The sequence below is a fragment of the Diorhabda sublineata genome, chromosome 5 (genome assembly GCF_026230105.1).
Source record: "Diorhabda sublineata isolate icDioSubl1.1 chromosome 5, icDioSubl1.1, whole genome shotgun sequence".
NCBI classification, from domain to species: Eukaryota; Metazoa; Arthropoda; class Insecta; order Coleoptera; family Chrysomelidae; genus Diorhabda; species Diorhabda sublineata.
In genome coordinates this window covers 7387520-7415020 of record NC_079478.1, presented here as the reverse complement: position 1 = coordinate 7415020, position 27501 = coordinate 7387520, and the positions used below count along the sequence as shown (strand labels likewise).

The window sequence follows — 27501 nt, the reverse complement described above, 5'->3', positions numbered from 1 at the left end:
TGATAACCTTTCCGAAGATTTACTGGTATTTCAACAAGACGGAGCTCCCCCACACTATGCTATGCCTGTCCGACAATTTTTAAACGAAACATTCCCCGCTCGTTGGATAGGTAGAAGGGGGCAGATGATGGAGTGGCCACCTAGGTCACCGGATTTAACACCCCTAGACTTCTTTTTATGGGGGTATTTAAAAACAAAAGTTTATGCTACCCAACCAGAATCTCTGGATGATTTACGAGAGAGGATAGAAAATGAATGTCGACAACTAAATCCAGCCGTATTAAGCAATGTCAGAGAGGCATTTCAAAATAGATTATACCATTGTATGGAAGTGAATGGTACTCATTTTGAACACTTATTGTAACTTCATAATAAATAGCACAGTTAAAAAGATTAAAGAGTTTGAACTGTTGTACAACCCATTTTAGTACAGGCAAATAAGGTGAAAGTAAATAATAAGTAAAATTTGTGCTCTTAAAAGAAAAATTGTTTATCTCATAAACTAACCTCTTTAACCTACAAGTATTATACATTTTTGAAATCAGCTCAAAGAGGAGTATCCAAATTTTACATAAAAAATATGAAAAGTAATTTAAAAAAATAAAGAGGATGCTGCTAGGGGTGAGGGGGTGGCTTTTCCAGTAAGTTTAAATAAGCCATAATGCTTGTCCCTTCCAACATAAATTGACGTGTTTTTGGATTTTTTCTAAATACCAGTATTACAGATTTGAATGCATTTTTTGTGTGTGGATTCGAGGATGGTTTAGATTTTACAAATAAGCCCGACAGATGGCGCTGCAGTTGGTATCTAGGTTATTTATCTGTACTGCAAGTAAACAGCTGAATCGACTTGAATGAATTGTGATTTTATACATTCGCGGTTTTCTCGTTTTTTGACTCTAGAAAATCGTAAAATCGTCCGATTTCCATGAATTTTTGTAATTCTTCGTTTTACGGCGGATTTTTGCAAATAAATATGATATAATAAATATAAATATAATAAAGACCTCAAATGTGGTCATAGATGCACTTCCTGAGATATAATCGTTCATAACTTTTGTGCCAAGCATCAAACGAAGTTCATATATTTTTTTGTTAATCTACACAAAAAAACGAACATTTTGGGGAAAAAAAATTGAAAAATATTTGTTTATTCATTTTTTATCTCACTTAAAGATTTCATTTGGTTTTCTGACTATAAATGTTATTATAAACGCTCTAGAAAATCGAAAAATCATCCGATATCTATGAATTTTTTAAAAAATCTTCGTTTTTACAGCGAATTTATGTGAAAAAATATATGAAATATTGCACTTGAATGTTTTTTATGATTTTGACTTTAAATGTGGTCATGGATGAAATATAATAGTTCATAACTTTTGTGCCAAGCATCAAAGTTCATAAGTTGTTTTGTTAATATTTTGAAAAATAAAAATAATGTTTATTTATTAATTATTTACTTCTTTGGTCTACAAAAAAAAATTAATATTTCCAAAAAAAATTATGTACAACTGATGATTCTTGAATGTTAAGTAACTTAAAATAATATTTATGATTTCGAAATTTGATATGTTCATGTTTAATGACATAAAAGTATAATTTATTCGTATTTTAAACAAAAAATAGATAAAATTTTCAATAATTGATCTTAAAATGACAAAAATAAAGGTAATTAACTGTGTATTACATTAAAAAAAATTTTATTTTCGAAAAAATCTTGTCACAAAAAAAATTACGCAATCTTTGACAGTGATTGCTATATCTGCAATATATCCTGGCATATTTTCCTCTTTGCATCGGAATCTTGGAATACTGGCTCCCGCTGTTCTCCAAATTCTCTCAATATATTGAGTATGAGCACAACTATCCGGGTCAACAAAATTATTGCGTGGTTCACTGTTAAATGTTTGAACACCGAAATATTTATAAACAAGTTGATAAATTTTTCAGAACAGTTAGTACATTCGTATCAATAAATTTTTGTTCCAAAAAATCCAGGAAAAATATTTGAAACGGAAAATTGATAATTACCTTCATCATTTAAGCAATTATACGTGAATGAGTGCATTTTCATGAACATTTAAAGCCCTGAAACCAATATTAGCTTTCATTTTTTTTATTCCCATAATTTTTTTTTCGTAAATCTGCCGTTAAACCGAAAATTTAAAAAAATATTCATCGAAATCGGATGAACGAGGGTACTACGAAAGTATAAAATTACCGAATGAATTTTTATGTATACATTTAAGCATTCATTTTGTGTATGGATTCATTCAATGCATTTAATTTTTTTTGTACGCTGTGTTTTGATATTGTATGTATCGCATTTACATCAATATTCAGCATATTATATTCATATCTAGTTACGTGCATAGGATTTCGTTTATTTTTCAACATTTTAGTTTGAGTGTATTATATTAAGTGTGTTTCGTTATTTTGACATTATAATTTTTTTGTACGGTGTCTTTTGATATTTCAGGTGTCGCATTTCAGTGAATATTAAGTGTATTATATTCACATATAAATTACGTGCATAAAACAATGCCACGTCTTCGTGGACGAGGAGGAAATATCGTTCGACGGTCTCGGAATTCACAATTACTCCAGAACCGTCGGTTAAATAGATCGGCAGAAGACAATGAAAATTTAAGAAGCCTGCAATCAGACGTGCCAATGAAAGTAGAGAGCAACGCAACGAACACATTCGAGCTAATGCATTGAGACAAAGAATGGCCCGTCTACGAGTCAAAGACATATTCAAAACACGTGAACAACAGCGTATGCAAGTGTATCGCACATTGACACGTGCATCATTTCTTCGCCTTGCGTTTGAATTTGAGTCGGACATCGAGTCACATTCACAAATTGTAATCGGTGCTATGAACAACCAATGCCAACACTGTCATGCACTTAAATAGGTTTCTGCTGCGCATCTGGAAAAGTTGTATTGCAACCATTGAATTAGCCGACATAATCTCAATCTAAATTGTTTTTACGTAAAATTTGCAAATTCAATTCGTGCTTTCAATCGTTCAGAATGAGGACGGTCACAATTTTCAATCAACGCTTAAAATTCCGGGTCAAGGAGCAGCGAATAAACGCACGCTGCCAGTACAACCATATCGAGCAGATGGAGGAGCGAGAAATTGTGAATATTTTAGAACCGTTTTTACGAAATCACAACCAGTTGCTCAATAGACTGCTAAACATCACCAAAGCAGAGAAAGTACCATCTGGGCAGTGCTCGGCCTGATATAATGCACCGATCATTAATGAAGTTGCAGTTGTTATGGTTGGTGATGCATTTGAACGTTGGGATATACGAATCCAACGCAGATATAACACAGTGCATACGATTGAAGACAGTCATTAAGACAAAGTCAAACAATGTCGATTTGTGGGATAGATCTAGGAAATCAGGTCTTTTCACATGGCCAATTATATGTGGAGTGTTCTCGCGTTGGAAAACCGTCAAGTTTATTCATTTATACTCATCAGGAATTGACTAAAATATTTTTCATCAACTCGCATTATTGATTATAACGCATTGATTTTAGAAAGTTGATGTTATTTCAAAATAAAAAATAACAAAATTATTAGATAAGTTGTCTTATTTCTTACTTTGTATAAAATCCTAATCGCTTCATATATCATGCAGGACAACGTCTGTCGGGTTCGCTAGTTTTTATTTATAGATTTAAAAAAGTTATTTACTAGGGTTTATCAGTTGTCCAGGCATTTGCTTTTATACGACAAAATCTTTCTCTTCCATTTTTTCAATTGACGGAATGTTGTACAATGAAATTCGATTCGAGTAAGAATGTTGAAAAAAACAATGCCAGGTGCATTTTATTAAATGCCAGATGCAGGCAAAAAGTATTAGATTAAATTGTTGAAGACTCCATAATATATATCTCCTGTTTGACAAGCACCAATTTCCAGTTCCAAACGAATCAATATTGCCTTAAATGTAACCGTAACCGTATTTATTTTTAAATTTTGATATCGTGATGATAGTAGCGATTGGGCTCACCATAATTTGTATTCATTTTGCAAATGAAAGTATTATAATTTTAATTTCCATTAAATATTCAATATATTCGCTACTAATTAATTTATTACTCTTATTAATTTATAAATAAACTAACTTAATTTTGTTTCACGTAGAGTTACTGAACAATCTGAATCATATCCTATATTAGAATTCAGTATTTTTGCTAATTTGTTTAATTTCGCCTTTTAGGTCTCCATTTTTCCATGATTTCTTCTTCTTCCGATATATTTTCACACTCACACACAAGCGCGCGAGTGAGAAAGCCCGTCCATGGATAAATCCACGGAGGGATGTGAAGCAGGACATTCCACCACCCCCTGTCATTCCGATAGGTCCTCATCGTATTTCGGAAGGTCTTCTCTTGTGAACGGCTAACCCTTATCGTCACTGTTGTTTAGTCGTCGTAACGTGTATGTTTTTGCTGTCTTGGGTAAAGCCTTTCTGAACTACTTCGAGAAAAAAGATTTGATCAAAGTGGTCCTTCGCCTTCTGTAAAGCTGTCCCCGATGTATAACTTGGCACTTACTTTTAAACTACGGAGTTACAGTGTCGGGAGGTTATATCGGAAACCTAGGATCCTAAATTTTTTTTGGATTTCCATCTTTTACAATCTGTACAGTTGTTATTGTATTATTCCATGCATTTCACACTACTTCAAAAAACTTCTGCCTTCATAGATATTTTTCGTTTTTCCCCAAACTCAATCCATGATTTTTGTTTTTTTTTCAATCCTTGTACTCTCTTTCTCAATTTTTGAATGTAAATCTTCTGAATTTAATATTGCATCATTAAATTTGAACCATAATTTCCCTACGGTCTCATTTTTGTTGTTAATGTTTAATATTTGACCTTTATCTGTTTTTTTTCTAAATTCCTAACACCTAATTCTTTTATTTATTATTTTTCTTTTACAGTTTCATTTATTCTCAATGTTTTCTTTTTTTCATTCTTTTACAGGAGAAAATGAACGCTTCCAATTTTCGGACCTTTGTCAATTTCTACACAAAGGTTTGTTATTCTGTTGCCAGTTGTATTTTTTGTCGGTTCTCTTCGGCAGTGTTCATAAAGCTGTTTTTACTTCCATTCTCTTACGTAAGTCTACCATTCTTATCACTCGAAGTTGTTCTTCGAAAAATTGGTCTTATCCTATTATCCTTTCATCATAGTTCATTATTCCGATTTCTTTCTTGTTTTCATGTTATTCCGATGTAGTTCATATTGCTATTAATTCCCCTACCTTATTATTTTTCTGGTCATCTTATATTTCGTGTTTATATTTACCCACGGTTCTTTTCGTGTGTAGTGTTATCTTCGTTCTTTCCTTAGAATTTTTTCATCATTGTCCATTTTTTCCTTCTTTTTGTTGCTATCTGTGTTTACCGTGTGTCTAATGTCATTTTTCTTTCCTTTCCTTTCCTTCTCGTGTTCCTTTCCATAGCCTGTAATCGCTTTTGATTCATCAGTTTTCCAAATCATTTTGGATGGGTGCCTGGTACTAATTTATTTTCCTTCTTCTTTTGTTTCTTAATGTCTGCCTGATTTCTCTTTTTATTTTATGTTCTTTGTTATATTTAAGCTATTTTATCATTATAAGGGATGGTCTTCATAAGAGGGGCATCACGAAAATCAATCCCTTTTCTATTACCAAGATTATGTAACTGGTATCATGTTGTCAGAAATAAATTTAATTGTTGCTGTATTTTTGATTGAACAATTTAAAAGCTTATTAAATAAAATTTATTGTTTTGACAGGTTGTTTAGGACATGGACGATATTGTGGAGGAAAAGTGTCAAGTGGATCCTCTAGCGCCATCTCCTGATCAACAAACCGGAGGTGGTGTTGCATCATCGGTAGGCGTCTCTAATTCCCAGCCTCATCTGGTGACAGCAACTAACATTGTACAGCTGACTTTACCTTCCCATACGCAAGCACAGGTAGGGGTCCTTTCGCCCCTCCCGTGCCACTTTGCTTTCTCATTTACATAAGTGTCTATAAAATATAAAAATCATCGCACGCAAAATTTCATAGTTATTAAAAAAAATTTTTCATTATAAATATGCAATGCAGGTTTTTTACTAAATGCGACATTTCACAATACCCTAAGCGGTGATCGAATAAAGTATTCCCTTCAATTCAAACAAAAATAGTTTTATAATGTACGAGGGATGGTCGTTAAGTAAGTTCAGTTCCAAAGAACCGGTACAGATGCAACGAAAAATTTCACAAAACTTCTACACTACTTTTAGATGGACCTTCTTTTATTTTACTGCTATTTATCGTAGCATTACTATACAGAGGATAGTAGAAAATTTCCTAGCCCTGTATTTCTGTCCTATTACCTTGAAAGAAAATAACAACTGGTGTGTGACTCCGGCGCTTATTCTATTTTTCAGTTTAAATCTCATTCTGTTCAAAAAAGAAAAGAGTTGGGATTGCCTCCTTCTTATCGATTTTCATTTGGTTTCATACTTTATCCTCGTTTCATTTGCTATCTTGCATTCAAAAAACAGATGGAATTACACTTAGAGCAGGGTTCTTAAACAATTGAGTATATTGAATAAGCGAAGTCAAAATGGCGACAAATCGTTGTGTAAAGTAGGTTGAATAAGTCCAGATACTCGGATGAAAATTAGGACAAACTTACCCCTCTATTCTAATTCATCCCACCCGTTATCAAATATAGGGTCATCACCTTCTCAAAAGGCTGTTGTCTTTTCGAGCAGTCAATTCTCGGATACTGCTAATACAATCGTCGATTAAGACCTACCAACACCGCTTATATCAATATAGACCTAAAACAGAGTTGGAGCCAAGCCCGATACTTGTTTCGCTTCATCGAATCGGGCAATACCCTTGCTAAAAAAACCTTTTTCACCCCCAGATTACTACTGGACGGTTTCTTCAATAAAAATTTCCTTATGCACCTATTCCAGCGGGTTTGGAAGAAACTCCACACACGTCGGTAGTTAAAAGCTGTTTGGTTCGTCGAGCTATTTGGTTTTATTGTAATTTTTTTCTTTCAAAGCTAAAATAATCTTGTCTTGCACAGGAAATTTTTTCCTATATCAGGGCCATTTCCATTACAAATCCAACAAACTATATCGAACAAGGGAGTCACTCGGTGTTAAATTGTCATTTTACCGTTCGGGATACAAAACTACATTCGATTTAAGTCGGTTGTAGGTTTCAAGTTATGTTTCTAACCTATATGTTACATTGATGTTTCAGAGCAGTTGTTGTGATATTGGTTCATATAGTAGTTTTGTAGTACTAACAATACATTTAAAACACTGCCTGTAGCTAAAATTTTAATCGTTTCCTAAAAAATTTGGGTTTTCAATTCATTTTTATGTTTTTAACAAATTTCTTCCACATAATTTGTGGATGAATAGAACTATAAAATTTTAGAACAACTTTCGTAGTGTAGGTGAAAAGCTTCGGTAGATGACTCCCTGATACCATAGTGTTTGCATTTTGTTTTTAGATTGATTTTCTTGACAATATACATTTTATTACATATTCGCAGGTTCAAAGTGTTATTCAACCAAATCAACAATCTGTAATACAAACTGCAGCTAATTTACAACCTATGTTGAGTAAAGGGAACGTAATATTGGTTAGCAGCAAACCCAATTCAGTTATCCAAACGACGCAAGGAAATTTACAGACGTTACGAGTAAGTATTATAATTTAATAAAAAAAATATTCATATATCAAATATCAATTAGAATTTTAAGATAGGTTAAGTTACTCAAACCACACGAACGCGAGTCTATATCCAGTGCAACTTCCCGAACATCCGGTCCTGTCTAATGTGTTAATCGATGCTAAATTTTGGCGGATCCAGTTTTTATTTCCGTAACATCTGTTCACCTATTTTTTGTAACCTGTCTACATTGGTTTTGAGACTGTTTACGGCAAATTAAATATTTCCAGGAATCGGAGTTTCTAGAATGTGATTATAATGTATAAATGAGACTAACAGCCCTAGAAGTATTTAAATAAAATAGGGAATAGTGTCGTGATAAGGGTTAGTGAATAGTTTAGTGTTTAATTGTTAGTGAATAGATAATGTATATAATCAGTACTGGTTAAAAGTTTTTGCCATTTTTAAATAAATTGTACAACAAAATACTCGTTTCATTTCAAATTTCACATATTTCTTTATTAATTTTCTTATCAGGCTTCTGTCTTTTCCAAATTTCAAGTTGGCAATGCTGGTTCTCTCGTCAAATTAGAGATTTTCAGAAATCGAAGATTCCAGAAAGTGTTGATAGTGTATAAATGAAGTTTTAACAGCGCTATAAGTAAGTAAACAATTTTATGTCATAGTGAACACATCGTGATGTGAAAACTAAACCAAACGGCGTATTTAAAAAAATTAATGATAATTGATAGCGAATAGTTTCGTGATAAGGGTTAGTGAATAGTTTAGTGTTTGATTCTTAGTGAATAGATTATGTATAAAATCAGTACTGATTAAAAGTTTTTACCATTTTCAAATAAATTGTACAACAAAATCTCGTTTCATTTCAAATTTCACATATTTCTTTATTCATTTTCTCATCAGGCCTCTGTGTTTTCAAAATTCAAGTTGGCAATGCTGGTTCTCTCGACAAAATGGAGATTTCCAGAAATCGAAGATTCCAGAATGTGTTGATAGTGTATAAACGAGGTTTTAACAGCGCTAGAAGTAAGTGAAAAATTTGATGTCATAGTGAACACATCGTGATAGTGAAGAATAAACGGCGTATTTTAATAAAATAGTGAATAGTTTCGTGATAAGGGTTAGTGAATAGTTTAGTGTTTGAGTGTTAGTGAATAGATGAAGTATAAATACAGTCTTGTCAAAAGTTTTTGCCGTTTTCAAATAAATTGTTCAACAAAATACTCGTTTCATTTCAAATTTCACATATTTCTTTATTATTTTCTCATCGGGCCTCTGTCTTTTCTAAATTTTTAACGGTGTATTTAAAAAAAATAATGATAAGTGATAGTGAATAGTTTAGTGATAAGGGTTAGTGAATAGTTATGCTTAAGTCTTCTAAGCAACTAACTAACTCTCGCTCACTTTTCGTCTATTTTTTATATTGTATGACCCTACAATGGGTTCGTCGCGATGTTGTCCATACATTACTTGGGTACTTAGTTAAAGTTAAAAGAATAGAGATGGAAGAAAACGATAACTTGGTTAAAAAGAAATTTAAATTTGAAAAAATATAGTTGAGAGTTTACAGTGCGCAGATTTCTAATCACGAAAGTTGAATTACAAATTCAATTTCTATTTTTTTTTCTCTCATCTATTTGCAGGTAGTAGAAGCAGGTAGTGACGATAGTTTTTCAGAAGAAGAATCTCCAAAAAAACGCAGGGATCTGTTGACGCGGCGGCCATCGTATAGGAAAATCTTAAATGATCTTGGAGGGGGTGAGATAGCTGGTATGTTTTTATATGCATGCCTTAGCAATTTCTTGACGTTAAAAGTTCTTTCAATTTTTTAGTTATGGAATTTTAAAAAATTTTTAGTATATATTCAAATTCTTTACAGTATATATTTTTGAGGTATAGTTATAATTTTGTTTTTTAAGTTTCTATTATAATTGCATGATTTTATTCTAAATAACACTAAATTGAAAAGCTTCATATTCTATTTTAAACAGATATCCAAATCTCAATTTGAGTGTGCAGTACCTAAAGAGGCCTGAAATATGAAAAATAATAGTGCAAAATGAAAGATTTACACTATATCATGCAAATAAAGGAAATCCAAGTGCAAGAAGTAAGCTGATTTGTTCGTGAAACAGGGATCAACAAAACCACCATTGGATCCGGAACCAATTTTTGGTGACAGCCATCACATCTCTGAGAAGTTTGTTCACAAGACTGTATCTGTGGAGATGGGCGGAAACATCTGGTTCGAGATGAGCTAAAGCGCATTTAAATGGGTCTTTTGTCTGTCTTACCTCCTCTAACACAGCCGCAAAATTCGACTGGTGACTAGGAATACGCCCAACTAAGACGTAATCTCTATGGTAAAGGTATCACGGCCAACCCGGAGTGCCTTTGGTGCACGTAGAAGGAAGAAACAGCAGACCACGTCATCAGTGAGTGTTCAAGGACAAGGACAAATCTTCAGGTTTATTTAGTGACGTTAAAAGTTACAAACATAGAAGCCTGATTAGATTTTCAAGGGCATCAGCCTTTGATCTTAACTATGAAAGAAAAAAGCAATATCCGATATGAAATAGAATATAGAAAACAAACAAAAGCAAAAATAATATCTAAATATTAAGAAATATAGAAGAAAAGTTACGATGATGCAACTTCTATTCAAGGCTTATGTCAAAAACAATTCAGAAGCAGAAGTAACACAGAGGCTGAGTGTCAAATTTCCGCAAAATGAGATCTTTGTAGTGACAAGTATCATCAACAATATCTTATCAAACGGGCAAAGTGCTAGTACTTCAAATGCAGTCAAAAATCAGGCAGGTAGATGCTTTTTACATCATGGGCCAACCTTCAAGGACTGAGACAGGCAAAAACTTTTTTGGGAAACTATAATCAGAGTAGATCTGCTGAATGTATCAAAAGAAATAAGAACAATTTACGAATACTATCAGGAGTTCTATCGGTGCAACAAACACCTAAAGATGTTAGACCTAGCAGATAATGCGGCGTGCAGATTTTGTTACACACAGGACGAAACCTCTATCCACATTCTGTCGAAGTGTGAAATAATAAGGAACTCTAGAGCAGTACACCTGAAAGCACTTGAAATAGAAGACGAATATATCTGGAAATTAGAGCCATCCCATATTCTAGACTTTTTAAAAGGAGTGGGATTGATGGATCAGTTGTAAAAACTGCGTTGTCAAGTGTTTACAGCTCCAGGACATAATAGATCCTTTATATAAATAGATAAACTTCAAAACGGATTCAGGAAGTCGCAATGGATGGTTGGAGAGGGTAACATTGCGGTTGCTTGTAAATCCACTTTTATGAACACTTTTGATGCGACAAAAAACATCTGGAAATTATTATGCAAAAGAAGAAAGTGGCGAAAGATATGAGTAATCATTCAACTTTTCCAACATTCACTCATGATAATAATAAGCTTGTTATAGAGCACATTAAAAGATACCTGAAGAACAGTCTTATTATTCCCGCCCCAAAAGAACAAAGGAGACCAGAATCTAAACCGTCTTCATATAGCATGTATACAGAAATATCCTTACAGAAAAGTGTCCAAAGAATGTTTTATTTAGAGCACCTAGAAGTGACACTGGACGTAAATATGATTCGTTAAATTGGGAATTAAAAGCGCAGACTGAAAGAAGTTTGAGTTGGACTTGCACCATCGGAAGGCAGAAACAGTTACCGTACTTGATGAAAAGGGATCTTCTATCACTTCAACCAGATTCGATGCTGTAACTTTGGAATCAGCTTTGTGGATAACAAACAATCATACACGTATTGCTGGCGTAAAGAAGTAGCAAGACGTAGATTGTGTCTTGGTTATTGCGCGTCATAAATATGAGCATTACACATAAAAAAAATATTGTTATTTGGAATTACAACCGTACCGTTCAGAATAAAAACAGAATTATTATGGAGTTATAGACTCTTTGACATCATTGAACATAGATATTTGGTGGTAGGGATTTCGCCATCATCGAAAAAAGGGTCCTCCTATAGTATCAGTAATGTAATATTATTAAGAACACATACAAACCGAAACCAAAAAGTTCTTTGATCTACAAACGGCAGCCGACAGGACATTAAATCTTTTATTCTTATTCTTTCTTCCATAACAGGTCTATCAACTGTTCTGTGACTACTACTAATGATATAATCTTTCTTTTCAATATTGTCATACAAAATGACTTCAAGTAGAAAATATTAGATAAGATATTGATGAAGATCGTGTTCAAAGAACTGCTACTGTTAACAAATGGCATATAAAGTTGTTGACAACATTGAAGAAGGATATAAATATGTACTAAGATTCTCTGCGATACTTGTAAATTGTTAAAATGGAAAAATTAAATTGTTCGAATGATTATATGCGTAAAAGTGCGTAACTGAAGATAATATTGAACAGGTAGCACAATAATGTTGTGATACAAATATCTGAAAGACGCGACTTTTGAAGCAGAGGTTAGTTATGGCCTCGTTCTACTGTTAAATGCTATATGTGGCGACAGATTTGAGCGTAAACGGCGTCTAAACGTAGGCTCAGTAGTCGACAAACAGTGCTAGCGTGTAGCCGTGTGATATAACATTCATATCAATTCTACAACTAAGAGCAATGGTTCGAAATGATTAGAGACGCGGCGCAAAACGTTTGAATGCCGCTTACGGTGTCCACACGTCACTGTGTGAAAGAGACCACTACAGTACATTCCTGTAGTAAGCATGGTGACGCGGCGTACGGCGTTACGCTGTACGCGGCCGACGGCGTTTATAGGAGACCATAGTCTAACAATTAGCTACCCTATTTGAATGTTATAAAAAAACATTTTAAATCTAAATATTATGCAATAAAGCACTCAAAAAAGCAGTGGCATTTGACATGACACTTTGGAGGCATCTAGTGGCAAACTTTGTACTTTAATTATTTTTAAAACGCGCTTCCATATAACATTATTTTTATACAAAAAGAATATTAAGCTTTTCGTGAGTGTATATTTCAGTATTGTAATGCATGCCAAAAATAAATTTTCTTAAACATTGGTAACACAATAGACGACTATTTTGTTATCAATAATGGTATAAACCCATTGTTTTTCCTTCTTAAACATTTTTCATTTTCTTATTTGAAATTTTTCTCACAAAATTTGCATGTCTGGGCTACAAGGATGTTTGATTTTTTTTTTCAAAAACTTCTTACTAAGACACGGTCTATTGTGGTATGGGATTCACACAAAAATCTTAAACAATGGGCTTGTAGAAAAGATTTTTAGTTCTCTAAAAAAATTTTTAATCAAATTCTTCAGTGAATTTCATTACATATATTTCGAATATATTTTTTTCAAATTATTTTTCATATTTTCAACAAACTAGATTCTCAAATAGTAACAATTTCAATTGAGTTAATATCAACTTGAACTAAAATATTTTTATCTTTGAAATTATGTGAAAGGGAATCATGTACACTGCAAGCCCTTTACTTGCTGGGCTGTAGGATACTAAGTATTTACAGCTGATCTATTAATCTCACTTCTATTAGATACAGGGTGCGGCAGCATAACTTCCTTTTTTAAAAAGTTCGCCATTTAGTCGGTAGATGTCGTAACGGAGTGCTAGTGGTCTCGTTCGAGAGGGGGGACTATAAAGTTTTGTCCCGGCACAGTTCAGTCGCCATCATGCGTTGGAACAGTGAGGAGCGTGCGTTTGCCGTTGAGGTTTACTTTTCGAGCGGATGTTCTGTGATCGCAACCCAGCGCGCCTTTCGGAATCGCTTTAATTTAGCCCCCTTGGCCCCTGTCCCGGACCGGAAATCAATTGTTACGTGGGTCACTACGTTCAGACAAACTGCAAGTGTGACAAGACGAAGAACTGGAGTCCCTCGGCCCATTAGATCACCGGAGAACATTGAGTTAGTTAGAACTTCAGTGTTGCGATCACCACGGCGTTCTGCGCGCAAACATGCGTCTGCCCTTGGACTTTCCGATCGTTCTGTGAGGAGAATACTTCATGATGATCTTCATTTTCATCCATACAAGATGGCAATTGTGCAGGAACTTTCTGAACGTGACTTCAATTCTCGGAGGAACGCGTGTGAGGTTTTTCTGGAAGTCGTTCCTGAGGACGCTATTGTTTTTTTTAGTGATGAAGCCCATTTTCATTTGTGTGGATCCGTAAACAAACAAAACATGCGCTACTGGGCTGATACCAATCCTCGACAATTGCATCAACGGCCTTTGCATTCACCTAAAGTCACAGTGTGGTGTGCAATTTACTCACGTGGAATTATTGGTCCCTGGTTCTTTGAGGAAAATGAAGTCACAGTGACAGTGAATTCGCACCGGTATGTAAACATGTTACAGGAATTTTTTTTCCCACGGCTAGATGAGTTGGACTTAGGGGACACTTGGTTCCAACAAGACGGAGCAACGGCACACACTTCAAGAACATCGATGGCTGTTTTGAGGGAACACTTCCCAGAGCGCCTTATCTCAATTAGGGGCGATTTGGAGTGGCCAGCCCGCTCTCCCGATTTGACCCCTTGTGATTATTTCCTATGGGGTTTTTTGAAATCCCGTGTGTATGTGAACCGTCCAAGGACCCTACAAGATTTGAAGACGAACATCCAGGAAGAAATTGCCAACATAACGCCTGCTATGCTGGCAAGAGTCATGACAAACGCCAGAAATCGGTTTACTCAGTGTATGGAGAATGGGGGACGTCACCTAACTGATTTGATCTTCAAAACTCAGTAAAACAAAACTTTATGTATGTGCCTGTATTATAAAAAACGAATAAAAATTTTCTGATTCATACAATAAGTTTTATTAACTTTTGAAAAAAGGAAGTTATGCTGCCGCACCCTGTAGTTCAAAATGTGGGATGACTCTAGATCCAGAGATCTTCGTCTTCAATTTCATACGCTTCCAGGAAATCTGTAGTTTCTTACATTTAGAAAAAATGTTGATAGTCCACTAAGTAGAAGAATATGAATGTAGCACTCTCTATTAAACCTAGCGTCTTCAATGCGCCGACAAGACTCCTAGTAGTATTCATAAATTGTTCTTGCCTATGTTGGTGCATATTATAACTCTCCATCAGTATTATTACCTGTCTCAACACCTGTAGATTGTTCCAGTAACCCTTTCCCTCCTTCTTTACCTGTGTTTTTTCTATTATTCTGTAGCTAATTTAGAAAAAGGGCTCAGGTCCTATGAAGTGTTTATTCGCCACTACTTTAGCAAGTCTCTCAGCTATATCGTTTCCCTCCACTCCAATTATCCCGAAATCCATTGGATGGCAACTTCATTCTTCCTAGTTATCTGATTTAACATCCAGACACTCCAGACTAACTTGGATCTTATTATATTGAAGTTTAGATACCTACTTGGCTATAAGACAAGATGATAAACATTTTCCAGCTATTCAACCCAACCTTTTATAGTGTTTGGCTCTGTTCTCTCTGCTGTTTTGGAGCCATCCATATACCATTTGATGGTATCTATTTCTGTATGGTGTTTTGTACTTAATTGCTTCTTCAGGTAGATAACATGAATTTCCCACACTTTTAGAAATGTGTATGTTTTGAAAAATGTTAATTACGACAATACCAACTTGAAATATGCGGAACTTTTGTTTATGACCGATGAATACAAAGTTATCATAATTTTTTAAAAGATGCGAAGGTATGATAACGTTAGCTCTTGGATCTATAAAGTAGCAATTTTTTTAGAGAACAAGTCTTATCAGAAATGTGAACATTGTAATAACTGAATATGAATTTTATGGTGTTCACAGAAGGAAAAATCGAGCAAACTTCATCCGAGGCAGATAGTGAGTTGTCGTCTCACTCTATCCCATACCACACAGGTTAGTTTTTCATTAAAAGTGGATTTTTCGTATTTTTTTGCAAAGAAAAAGAAATGGGATAAACGTAAATACTAATGTTTGTCTCCATTTATTTGATTTTTTCTACATCCTTCTATTAGAACGTAAGTTTTAGCCCATGCACTGTTGTTTTTACTAACATTCGAATTTTATAATTTCTGTTGTGAATTGTGGCCTACGGGTTCCGGACAACATCAAAAAATAAAAATTCTACGTGCCACCTGTCGGTAGTCAATGACAAATCATTGTTACTATTCTGCCCGGTGTAACCTCTCACCAAAGAAATTCGTTAAACTACAAGGTGTCTCAAAAAAATCCATCTTTGTATTGTTTAAATCGTGAACGCAGCTATTCGAAGGGGCACGAGAGGTATGTCAATTGCTATGGAACGATTCTCCGGTGCGTGAGTTTTACAAAAAACGGTAATTCAGCGACTGTAGCGCGCAGAAAATTCTGCAAAATTGGTCGAGAAGTTTGAAGAGACCGGTTAAACTAAAATCTAGACATCCAGAACTTCTAGACTTATTCGGCTTTTTCGTGACGAACCTGACATCATGCGATTGATTCTAACGTGTATAGATCATCATTATTTCGCATTTTATACCAAGATGTGTTTACAAGGTACCAGATGTTGGACAAGTGAACAAGCAAAATTTCCGCTACTACAAACATCAGAAATCCCTACATTCGCCTAAAGGCGAATCATAGGCCACTACTTTTGTGAAGATAAAAGGAACTCACATTTAAAGATGTTAGACGACTTCTTTGGGACTGAGCTACAAACCTTTAATAGTTATAACCAAAGAACATACACGCTCAATGCACTCTGCTACGATTTAGAGAAATTTTTCCTGGAAAATTGATATCTAGTATGGGAAAACAGTTTACCTTGGTTATCGAAACGTGCGTCACTTTCAGTAGGATGCCACTTCTTTACTTTTGTGGTATTAGTTCATCTGTGTCGAGCCAAAAAAGAAAATTGAGTAATTTTCTATGACTGCACTTGTATTTTTAAATCAGTTCAAAGATATTCGAATTTTGAATCTGCAAACAATTATCAGTATCGATAAATCATGGTTACAGAAAGTGAACGTTGAAACAGTAAACTAAATAATGATGTCCAATTAATTTTTATTTCATAATATAATTGAATTAATTATGAAATTTCAACTTCACACGTAACGAAAATAATTGTGAGGTGATGTGACGTCAGTACCAGTACCAGTCGATTTTACAAATCTTCTAAAAACCGTTGAGGGGACAAAGAGCATTCGAGTTGACAGTGGAATCTTTTCATAAAATCTTGTAGTTTATCTAACAGCTTTCTTTTAGATTCGAATATCTTTTTCCTAAGTTGCACTTTAACTTATCTTTACTTTAATTAAGAAAATTGTGAATACTGTGAAAAAAAAATACAGAAAGGTACAGTGTAATTTTTATTACAGTTTTACCAGCAACGGCTCTCCAAATAACTACAGGGGAAGGTGGACATCAGGGTATACAGACATTAACGATGACTAATGCAACAGCAGGAGGAGCCATTGTACAATATGCTCAAGGACAGGAATTCTTCGTACCAGGTATGAATAAACTATTAGGTTTATAACTTTTTGATGTTAAGGTATAGAAAATTTACTTATAGTTTAGAATAAAACTAAAATAAAGTTTCTCTCCTATCATGTAGAATATGGAGTATTTGTGACCGATTAATTCAGGAAAAATAATGCAGTTATATTATACATTTGTACCGCCTCTTTTACTTATTAATTAAAATGATGATTCATCTTCAACTCAGTAAATCCACTTGCAGGGGTGACTACCTCAGTCAGCAACAGTAGTAAGATGTGCAAATTTTGTTACTTCATTTTTGTTGCAGACCGCCACAAAGGAATCTAACATAATGTACAATAAATCTACATTGCTACAAATCATTGCGACCTGTTCCTGCGGATCCACAAAGAAAAGCAACTATTCATGCGGTTTTAAACGTATATTTTTTACTCTTAATGCAATCAGGGAATGGTCATACGAAAAAACTGTAATATTTATAGAAGTTTATCGAAATAACAAATTTATTTGAAATCGCCAGTTAAGAATAAAACAATCACATGCATCATAAAAACTCATAAAAACAACCGTTATGGTGTTATTTCGACTGTTTATCTCTTCTACTGGATGTTGATCTACCGCGAGAAGGAATATCTACTGATACGAATGAAAGCGACTGTTTTTTCAATCGTCGAATCAGAACTAAGTAAACCGCAGCTGTACTTCCTTTATCCGACATAATAACTATTGTTTATTCTTGACTAGTACTGAATGATGCAGGCAATTTAGTTGCATTGATATAAATGATTTCTTGTATACTACTTGAGTCACAACGAACTGGTTTGAGCGACTGGCAACTTCCCAAAAGAATGTTGCATGCTACTTGTTGACAATTGTTGCCGGCTTTGGACAAATGGACAATCGAATAGATCTCAAAAAGCCTGATTACCTCAGTCAGCAACAGTAGCAAGATAGGCAAATTTTAATACACCATTGTTTTCTTACAAATATTAATCGACTCAATTTTTGCTATTACTGAAAAAATATTACACTCTTTGTTGGGATTCGTCTTTGTGGCAAACTGTAACAATCGTCAGACAACGACATGACATTTGGCCAACCAAATTAAAACTAACCAGCCATTCTGACTGTCTCAGTCAGCAATAGTAGCACGATAGGCAAATTTTGGCACATCATATCTGCCTTTCAAATATAAGTCAATTTTTAATACTACTAAAAAAATATCGTATTCGCTGTTGTATTTAATTTTTGCTGCAAACTTTAACAAAGAAACCTAAAATTTTCTGACAACCACATGTCACTTGGCTAACCAATTGGAACCCTAACAAACCATGCTGACTGTCACAATCAGTAATAGTAATGAGATAGTCAAATTTTGATACATAATTACTTTCTTTCAATTTTAAATCGACGCAATTTTCACTATTATTGAAAAAATATACTCTTTGTTGTGTTTTATTTTTATTACAAACTGTAACAATTTTTAGACAACCACATGACTCTTGTCCAACCGAATGAACCCCAAATAAGCCTTGATGACTGCATCAGTGGTTAATATTAAATAAAATTATTGTTTTTTAGTTGTGGCGCAAACTGGTAGCCTATCTGGAGGAGGGGGAGAAGACCAGGCGCGCAAGAGAGAAATGCGATTACTCAAAAATAGAGAAGCGGCTAGGGAATGTCGAAGGAAAAAAAAAGAGTACATAAAGTGTCTGGAAAACAGGGTAGCGGTCCTAGAAAACCAAAACAAAGCTCTTATCGACGAACTGAAATCGCTAAAAGAACTGTATTGTCAACAAAAGAGTGAATGAGAACCTCAATTACTTAAAATAAGGTGAAGGACTGAGTTTAAAAAATTGTGGGGGATCGAAACCGAGATGGTGGTAGGAGAGTGCAATGTCAACAACAGTATTGTTTTAATTGTTTTGAGACGCGTTTTGTTGGATTGTATTCCAGAGTTTATCGTCACTCAGCAAGATGTTGGATAATAGTTATCGTTTGTATACAGGATAAGCTCGAATTATCAGTCAATATCTTCAATTGAAAATTATTTATTGTTGTGTATGTTTTATAATATAAAAACATTTATATTGTTTGGTAAGTACCGTTTACAGAATACGGAACTCTAAGATAATATAAAATATATCAAGAAAACGAATTTATAGCACTCAAAAAATTAGTTTGTGAACATTTAATAATTAAATCCACCCGGAATCAACTATGTGTGAAAACTAATACGATTATACAAATGTACCTATTAATTTAATATAAAAATGTGGTAGTTAGTTCTCCAAAAGAGTTTGAGCAATATTATCGATATAGTAACATTTTTCACGTGTTTCATTCAATAATATGTTTACAACGACAAGATTTATTTAATCTCTAATTAGTCAAGCCACTGCCCTCGGACTTTTATACGTTATTAGAGTAAATTTCTATAAATTAGTTCATTTTTTTCATGATGCTTACAATGGATATAAGGAATAAGCTTGTTGGTGTCAGATTAACCCAAAAAAAACATGAGGACTTATGTAACTTAATTTTATTTTAGATTTAAATGAACTGTGAACGTCGTTCTTAAAATAGCTTGCAACCTAATCTTCCTTCCTCAACTAAATGATAAAAATACATTTTTCATCAAAGTTAAACATTCATCCAATTATACATATTATGGACTATATGTGATACCAACTTGTAATATTGGTATCACAGAAGTTCATTCTTCGACCAGTTTATACTTTGTAATGGATATAATTGAATGAATGTTTAACTTTGATTATTACAAAAACTCTTATCATGTATTTCTGAGGTTACCTTATTTTTCTTTTACCTTATCAAAGGTAAAAGGTATCAAAGGATTTCGTTTCTTCTTGTACCTATTTCTTCCTCTATCTTCTATATTTTCCCTATTTTCGTCCCCAATTTTTTTTGGACGATTTATTTCTCTGATACCAAATTTTGATGGTTTCAATTTGATGATTACAAAAAAACTTCATCATGTAATTCTGAGGTTACCTTTTCCTTTTACATTATCAGATATCTGTTGAGAGTTTCGGTTCTTCTTGTAGCCTGATTAAGGTTTCTCTATCTTCTGTTTTTTGTCTTTTTTTGTCCTCAGTTCCTTTTTTTGGTCGATTAATTTTTCTGATACCAAATTTTGGTACTTTCAATTTGAAGATTACAAAAAAAACTTTATCATGTATTTCTGACACTACCTTCTTTTTCTTTTGCCTCGTCAAATGTCTGATGTGGGTTCCGGTTCTTCTTATACCCATTCTTTCCTCTATTTTCTGTATTTTCCCTCTTTTTGTCCTCAGCTCCTTTTTTTTGACAAATTATTTCTCTGATACCAAATTTTTCATTTTATCTTGTGCCCATATCCCGCCTTTGCTTCTTTTTGTTCCTAGTTCCTTTATTTGGTTGATCCCATTCTTTCTTCTTTTCTCCTTTTTTTAAACTATATTTACAATCTTGCATCATTTATCTTGTCAATTTATATGTTTTTATATTTATATTTTGTCCAACCAATTTATCTGTTTATTCATTTTTTCCATTATCGATTTTTTTTAAACTTTTGTAATGTGTTCTTTATCTTGTCATTCTTCTATTATTTATGATATTAATCTATTTATATTTATGATATATTGACATTGACAGTAATGACACATTTTTATTACACTAGCGACACGATTGGCAGGTGGCAGAACTAAATTTGTCTTGCCGAGATTTACATACAAGTTTACCTTCTTTTTGGTATGTTCTGTGTATTTAGGTATAAATTTGGTTATTTCCCTTGTTTTTTTTATTTCTCCACTTAGTCAACAATTTGTCCTCTACAATGAGTTGCGCCTAACCAAATAAACAAAATTATTCCTTGTATTAAACAAATATTGTTTCTTTATCGAATATATTGATAATTATTGTAAAAATTTTGGATTTTGATTTAAATAAAAAGAATTACCGCATTTTTTGCTGATCTAATAAATATTTAAACTATTTTTATACATTTTATGATATAGCATAAAATTTGATATTGTACATTTGGAAGCCGAAAATTCGGAACTATCGAGACCCCAATTATTCCGGATATTTGGATTAAATATACAAGGTCTCCAAAATATGGAAAACTCTATTATCTATTTGTTAAAATAATTTTTTCTTGATTCATTGTAAGAAATTTAACATTTGAGTTTTTAAAATTAAATTTCTAAATCAGTTCTTTTAATAATGTCGAAAATAAGGGTAGTTTACTGTTGATCAAAACTTTTTGTTCGCTTTAGAGTTTTAAAAAACAAATTTCTGATGAATAGATGATAAAAAAGGATTTTATGATGTAGACTTTATGAAACTCAGTGAAATAAAATTTTTTAATCCCTTTTATAACCGTGTCCATTATATATTCATTAGTTTCTTTCCGCTATTATCGTTTTCAATTTCCTCTTCACTTTTGTTGTGACTGAAGTCCTAAGAACACTGGTCAGCTCTGGAGCCCTTTTGTACTATTTAAATACATTTTTATGTTAAATAAAAAATCTGGCTTTTGGCTTCAGCATTTTCGGCATTCCACCATATAGGAATGAAAGACTTAATATTATATGATAATTTATCAAAAAAATAGTGACATACACTTTCATGTTTTTTTTTAAGTAATTGGTTACATTCAAATCATATTGGTATTAGTAAAAATAAAAAATTAGCTCTAAATGTACATTCAGAGCCAAAAATGAATGAGTTCCTGGATCGTTGATAATTTTTATTTATTAAAATATTAAACATTTTTTATACCTTGAAAATAGGATCATAACAGAAGATAGAAGGCTTGTGATCACGAACTGTTGTATTTTTTTTTAATGAACTCGATGTATATATTTAGTGAGATGTATAAAGAATCTTGCTGTTGAAATATTTCCAAAAAATCGAATAACATTCATATAAACTTTAAAGATATAGCACGGTGTTCCTTAACCATACTTGAACGTCTTCGATCTACGTATTACACTTTAACAAGAGCACTCATGCAACGTTTTAAGCATATTCAGAAAATCTGTTTTCTCAACTCCAATCTTACTTCGAAACAAGCATCATCAACGTATTTCAAACAATTAAATGAGTCTCTTCTCAAGATGTCTATTTTATTTAGTAACTCTTTGCATTAATTTCCCTTGAAAGCTGGAGAGTCATGAGTGATCTCGCTACATGCACTTGCCAACTTCAAATGCCTGGAAGAGGCTCTTGTGTCAACTGGAACTTAAATGGAAACAAATGCAAATCCTTTTGCAAACTTGTGGCCAAAGTTGTTCTTTGAAGACCAAGCTCCTCAACACGGCGTCGAATTGAGGTTGTTAGATTGTTTTGAACACTTTCTTGAGCAGCAGTAATGTTTTCAGCCGATCTTGCAGCACGTTGTGGTGCATGCTTGCGCATATCAGCTACTGACTGTAGCTGATATGCGCAAGCATTCACTACTCGATAAATAGTGCGTCTTGTTGGTACGTTGTTAGGGATGGTCCGCAAGTACAGAACATTCGTCTAGACCTACTAAAATGGGACAAAGCTTCATTGGCCCGACTATAGAAAGGCGGCGCAGTGAAAAGGTTGATAAAGACGAATTAACTTGTTCTTTACCTTTCAACGTACTAGATTCATTCACAACTTTTTTAAAATTGGTTATGAAAGATGCTTTGGAGTGGCATGCATGTTTGATTCCTCGTTTAATTAAATTGAAGCATTTACCACATCGCTTTTTAACTGAAGACTGTCTTGTCTTACCAGCAAGCTGATCTACTTTTTAAATTGATGGAAAAATATTTTGTCTTTTATGAAAATTATTAACATAGAAAAGGTGAATGAAATTTATTTATACAATCATTAAATCAAGAAATTTTCTAAACAATTCAAACCCTATCATTTTCCAAGAGTTGGGGAAACCGATTTTCTAAATAGGGTTAAAACGTTACATATGTGTTGAAGTTTAAGTATATACGTAGATTAAAGACGTTCAAGTAATTTTCATTTAAGTCTGGTTAAGGAACACCGTTATAGTTTTCATTTGGTATTAGGTCGAAATTAAAAATCTTCATCGTGTAATTGAACTTACTATACTAAATTCATGTGAGATTATCTATTGGAATGCCTTTTGGAAACTATTGTATATAACATTTACTAGTAATTCATTTTTATTTTGATGCATAACAAAAATTCGATTTTTTGTAGATATTTCTACAGTCCCGACCTGTAGAGTGCCTTCTAGATTATATAACAGTGTGCATTTCGTAGGACTTGTACAATTTTTGAGCAGTGCCATTTTTATTGTGAAAACAAAAATTATTTGTGTTACGAAATTGCACTCGATGATTTTCATCTTTCCAAAGAATTAATGTATCGTAATTCATTTTTATATTAATATATAATCACCAGTTAAATTAAAGCATAATTTCGATTTTTCATGAATTTTTAGCAAAAAATTAGTGTATGGGGATGAAGTGTTCCCTTGAACATTATACGTTGTGTGATCCTTTGCAGTGACCTTCTCAATGATAATAATAAAAATTAGAAATCATTTATTATTTATCATTGATAACAAAACATCACCTCATAACTGACATTTTTGTTACATAACTGGTGAGGTGCGACTCGGCAAACCTCGAATTTAAATGACGCTGGTTGTTTAAAAAAATAGGAAAAAAGTATCTGGTATCTATTTTTGAATAATTTTACTCATTAAATTTAAAATTGAGATAGAAAATCTTTGCAATAATAAGACACTGAGTTGAACTTCATACAAGTGCTAGAAAAGTGAGGTTATAACCAAAATGACGTTAGACCATAGACAACAAGAAATATTTTCGTATTGCTAACATAACAATTAAAATGTCCGCATGCGTATAGAAAAAATATTGAAACTGGTGAACTATATATGGATTTATATGAGGTATATATGTAACTTGAAATTAACGATATATTTTATGACTTTTGGTACAGTTTGTTGAGATCCTTTTTTAATTTAAATATTTGAAATTCAACGAAAGATGGAAATCATTTATAACGACCGATAATGGTCTTTACAGAAAAATGTTTGTACATATTTGTATGTATGTAAATGTATTTTTACATATCAAAAAAAGAAAAAAAAAATACTTTCGCACAGCCAAAGTGAATATTTGTAAACCACGGTGGAACGATAATGGTTTTTGGAGTAAAAAATATGTTTCCACCCTTATTGTTGCCTTGTTAAATTAATTGAATAAATAGAACTGAATTGCAAGATAATATTTTTTTTTAATTATTACAGGAGGTGATTAATCATTTTAATTATATGTGAATATACTGATATTTCCGTAATCTTTATGATAAATAATGCAATGTATTTTTTGTTAATAATTAGATTATTAGATATTCAACACTTATTCGAACAAGTCAGTTCTATGTATTGGAATTTCTGAAAACAAATATTTCCAATTGCTATTTTTGGTAGTTGTCTTAATTAGGGAATTTGTAAATAAGATTATTATCTACTATATGTTTAAGTATTAGTTGAAATTGATTTATTATTAATAATAAAGTGAATATTTTATTTCATATGTGTTTTTATTCCCATAACAATTATTATGTATATCTACGTAAACTTGATGCCTTCGTAAGTCCATATTAAAGTAAATACTTACTACTCTGTACAATAAAGGGCACGGACACAACGAGGACCATCGACTTTCGACTATAGCACACACCACGCTTCACCCTACGCGCACTGGTGGTCATCTTAAGGCTGAAACCATCGCTCTTTTATACCAGCTAAGTGATAACAAGCATCCTATTAACAAATTTTTCGATATCTTCTTCAGAAAAGAAAGATATTCTGTATATTCGGATAAAAAGCCGCGGTATGCGATCGTGTACCTTACTGGTTAAAAAGGACCGATTGACTCACTCAAAGTTACTAATTTTTCCTTATGATTTCTGTAGGGCCAATTTTACAACCTAGGGTAAGACTGGAGATTAAACTAAAGTTCAAAACGAGATTGCTCTACATACACTTTTCTACCAGTTGTCACCAGCGCGGAGGTATAACAAAAATTTTCCCGATATTAGTTTGTTTTAAAGTTGAATTGATTGAGAAAGTTGTATAAACAATAAAATTGTGCTTCTAGTTAACCTTGTGAAGAAATACAGAGAAACAGTCGACTTCAAAAAAGTGATACGGTAACTTGGGAGGAGTTGGGAAGTTAATGATGAAAATAACAAAAACGGTTTTTGAAGAATTACAATAAATTTAAAACGCGGGGCAATTTGAAGATTCGCTTTAAAACGAATAACTTGTTTTTTGGGTGCGCCGACAATTTATCATCATCCTCTTCGAGTTTATAAAATATAATATGCACATCTTCAATCATTCTAACATAACCCTTTTACAATATTATTAAAATATAAACAATTTGAAAAAATTAGGGTTCGAATCCTCCATTTCATGTTGTGCAAAAAACGGTATCTTTGAGGTTGGAACTTCACTTATAAAATTGGGCATTAGAAAGAGAAGAGTGGTGATTAAATGAAGAATAACCATCTTATTAAATATAAATTAAAAATAAATAAGGTTGCAAAGAAAGAATTTCCAGAAAGGAATAAAAAAGGTTTGTGCAGAATTAGTCATAAATTTAAATCGAAAAGATCCGGCATCTCATTACCGTTCAAGTTTTACCATTTGTACAAATATGCTACACAAATGTTGACATAATATACCGCACGTAAAAATGTTTACGTACGATTCTAAAGACCAAAAGCATTAACTAGGAAACTTTTGATATTTGTTTAAAACTTTATTTAAATATTTAAATACAATTAATATAATATAAAAGTAACCTGTAATTTCAAAGAGACAATTTTATTGTGTTATATCCTTAAAAGTAACATTTTTTAACATCGTTTTTAACAAAACTTTTATTACAAATTGAGCAGACCAAACTTTGACAAAGCTCCAATAAACATGATCTACAAAATAGATGATTGCAGAGAATTTTATACAAAAAATTAGATTCAGTCTTACACGCACCACACTTATTGATAGTACTATTTGACTCGTCACTAGTAAATATAGTGAAGTTTGCACTTCTTTTAGCATTAGCTATTGCTACCTCCAAATCACCCTCATCACATTGAACTGACATTCTTTCTCTTGAAGTATCACTTTCACTAGAATTACTAATAGCACGTCCTAATATTCTTTTTGTATTAAGTAATTCTGGCCTATGGGAGTTCTGTAGCATAAACATGTCTATTCTACTTTTTAATGCTACATTCATCACTGGTTTTAAACTATCATTAAACTTAACACCTGTGAAAGGATCACATGGTTTTCTACCAAAACACTTTTCACTTTCTAAATGTTTCTCTAATGTACTTTGATCTATAGTTTTTCCACATGGTAAGGTCATAGGTATGGTCATAATTTCATATGTTAAATCATCTTTAAAATCTTCTGGAATTATGAACTCTTCAGTTTTAATAGTTTGCGTAGGAGAAAATTCAGTACATCTGTTAGTAGCAAGTTTAGTAATAGTATTTACAGTAACTTTGGAACATGTTTTTGAAGGAATGCCCCAAACTTCCACACTTCCGAGGCAAGGCACTGATTTATCTGTACGAAAAATTAACACTTTTATTCCCGTAGCATTCAAGAAATATTTAAAGGTATCAGATTTGAAAAAAACTTTTTGGAAAGAGGTATTAAAATTTGGATATGAATCATATTTTGAATACTTTCTACTATTACAGAATATTACCCCAGCAGCATTGTAAACGGATTTTCCAATGGACGAGTAATCTAAATGTTCCGTTTTTGCAAATAATTCTATACCACTACATTTTTGATTTCCTACAGTTGTATTCAACACAATGTAGTGGATATTAACAGGACATAAAAAAACAAATTCTACATCTACAGGTGGTTTAATTGAAGGATACGAAATAAATCCCCGAATCCTGTCCACGGAATTACTGCTGATAAGATTATCAACCTCGTAATTTTCAGTTGCTGGTGATTTGCAAGAAACCTTTGGGGCCAATTTCGAATCAACGAAGTTGAACATGATGCTAAAGTAGGATGTGCATTGTTTGAATCAACCAATAAGGTTTTTTGTTGTTGTGCAATAGTCAAATGTATTACTTTATTACCTTCAATTAATTCTGATTTACGGAAAAGTTGAAAATATTTTTAATAATTAATACATAATATGTTGTTCAGCAATTAAATCTATCCATTTAATTTTGGAATTTATTTTAAAATCATCAGATTTGACTAGAGTAGTCTAG

The 27501-nt window shown here is 32.9% G+C and overlaps 2 protein-coding genes across 10 annotated transcripts in view; one reads left to right on the top strand and one right to left on the bottom strand.

Moving 5' to 3' along the window:
- LOC130444162 (cyclic AMP-responsive element-binding protein 1) overlaps positions 1-24766 on the top strand; it is a 30873-nt gene extending 6107 nt beyond the window's left edge. For 2 of the 9 annotated variants that reach the window (XM_056779209.1, XM_056779210.1), the window contains 6 exons: positions 5807-5905; positions 7582-7731; positions 9366-9492; positions 15538-15609; positions 17073-17207; positions 18778-24766. In XM_056779209.1, the coding sequence (XP_056635187.1) occupies positions 5819-5905; positions 7582-7731; positions 9366-9492; positions 15538-15609; positions 17073-17207; positions 18778-19007 (801 nt within the window). In that variant the 5' untranslated portion in view covers positions 5807-5818 and the 3' untranslated portion in view covers positions 19008-24766. Of the gene's footprint in view, positions 1-5806; positions 5990-7581; positions 7732-9365; positions 9493-15537; positions 15610-17072; positions 17208-18777 lie in introns of all 9 variants that reach the window. The other 7 variants (XM_056779206.1, XM_056779205.1, XM_056779204.1 and 4 more) reach the window with 5 other exon arrangements.
- A 1230-nt stretch (positions 24767-25996) lies between these two features.
- On the bottom strand, positions 25997-27288 carry LOC130443747 (RING finger protein 37). The gene has a single exon (XM_056778524.1). The coding sequence runs from the start codon at positions 27276-27278 to the stop codon at positions 26091-26093; it is 1188 nt and encodes a 395-aa protein (XP_056634502.1). The 5' UTR covers positions 27279-27288; the 3' UTR covers positions 25997-26090.
- Positions 27289-27501: the final 213 nt, after the last annotated feature.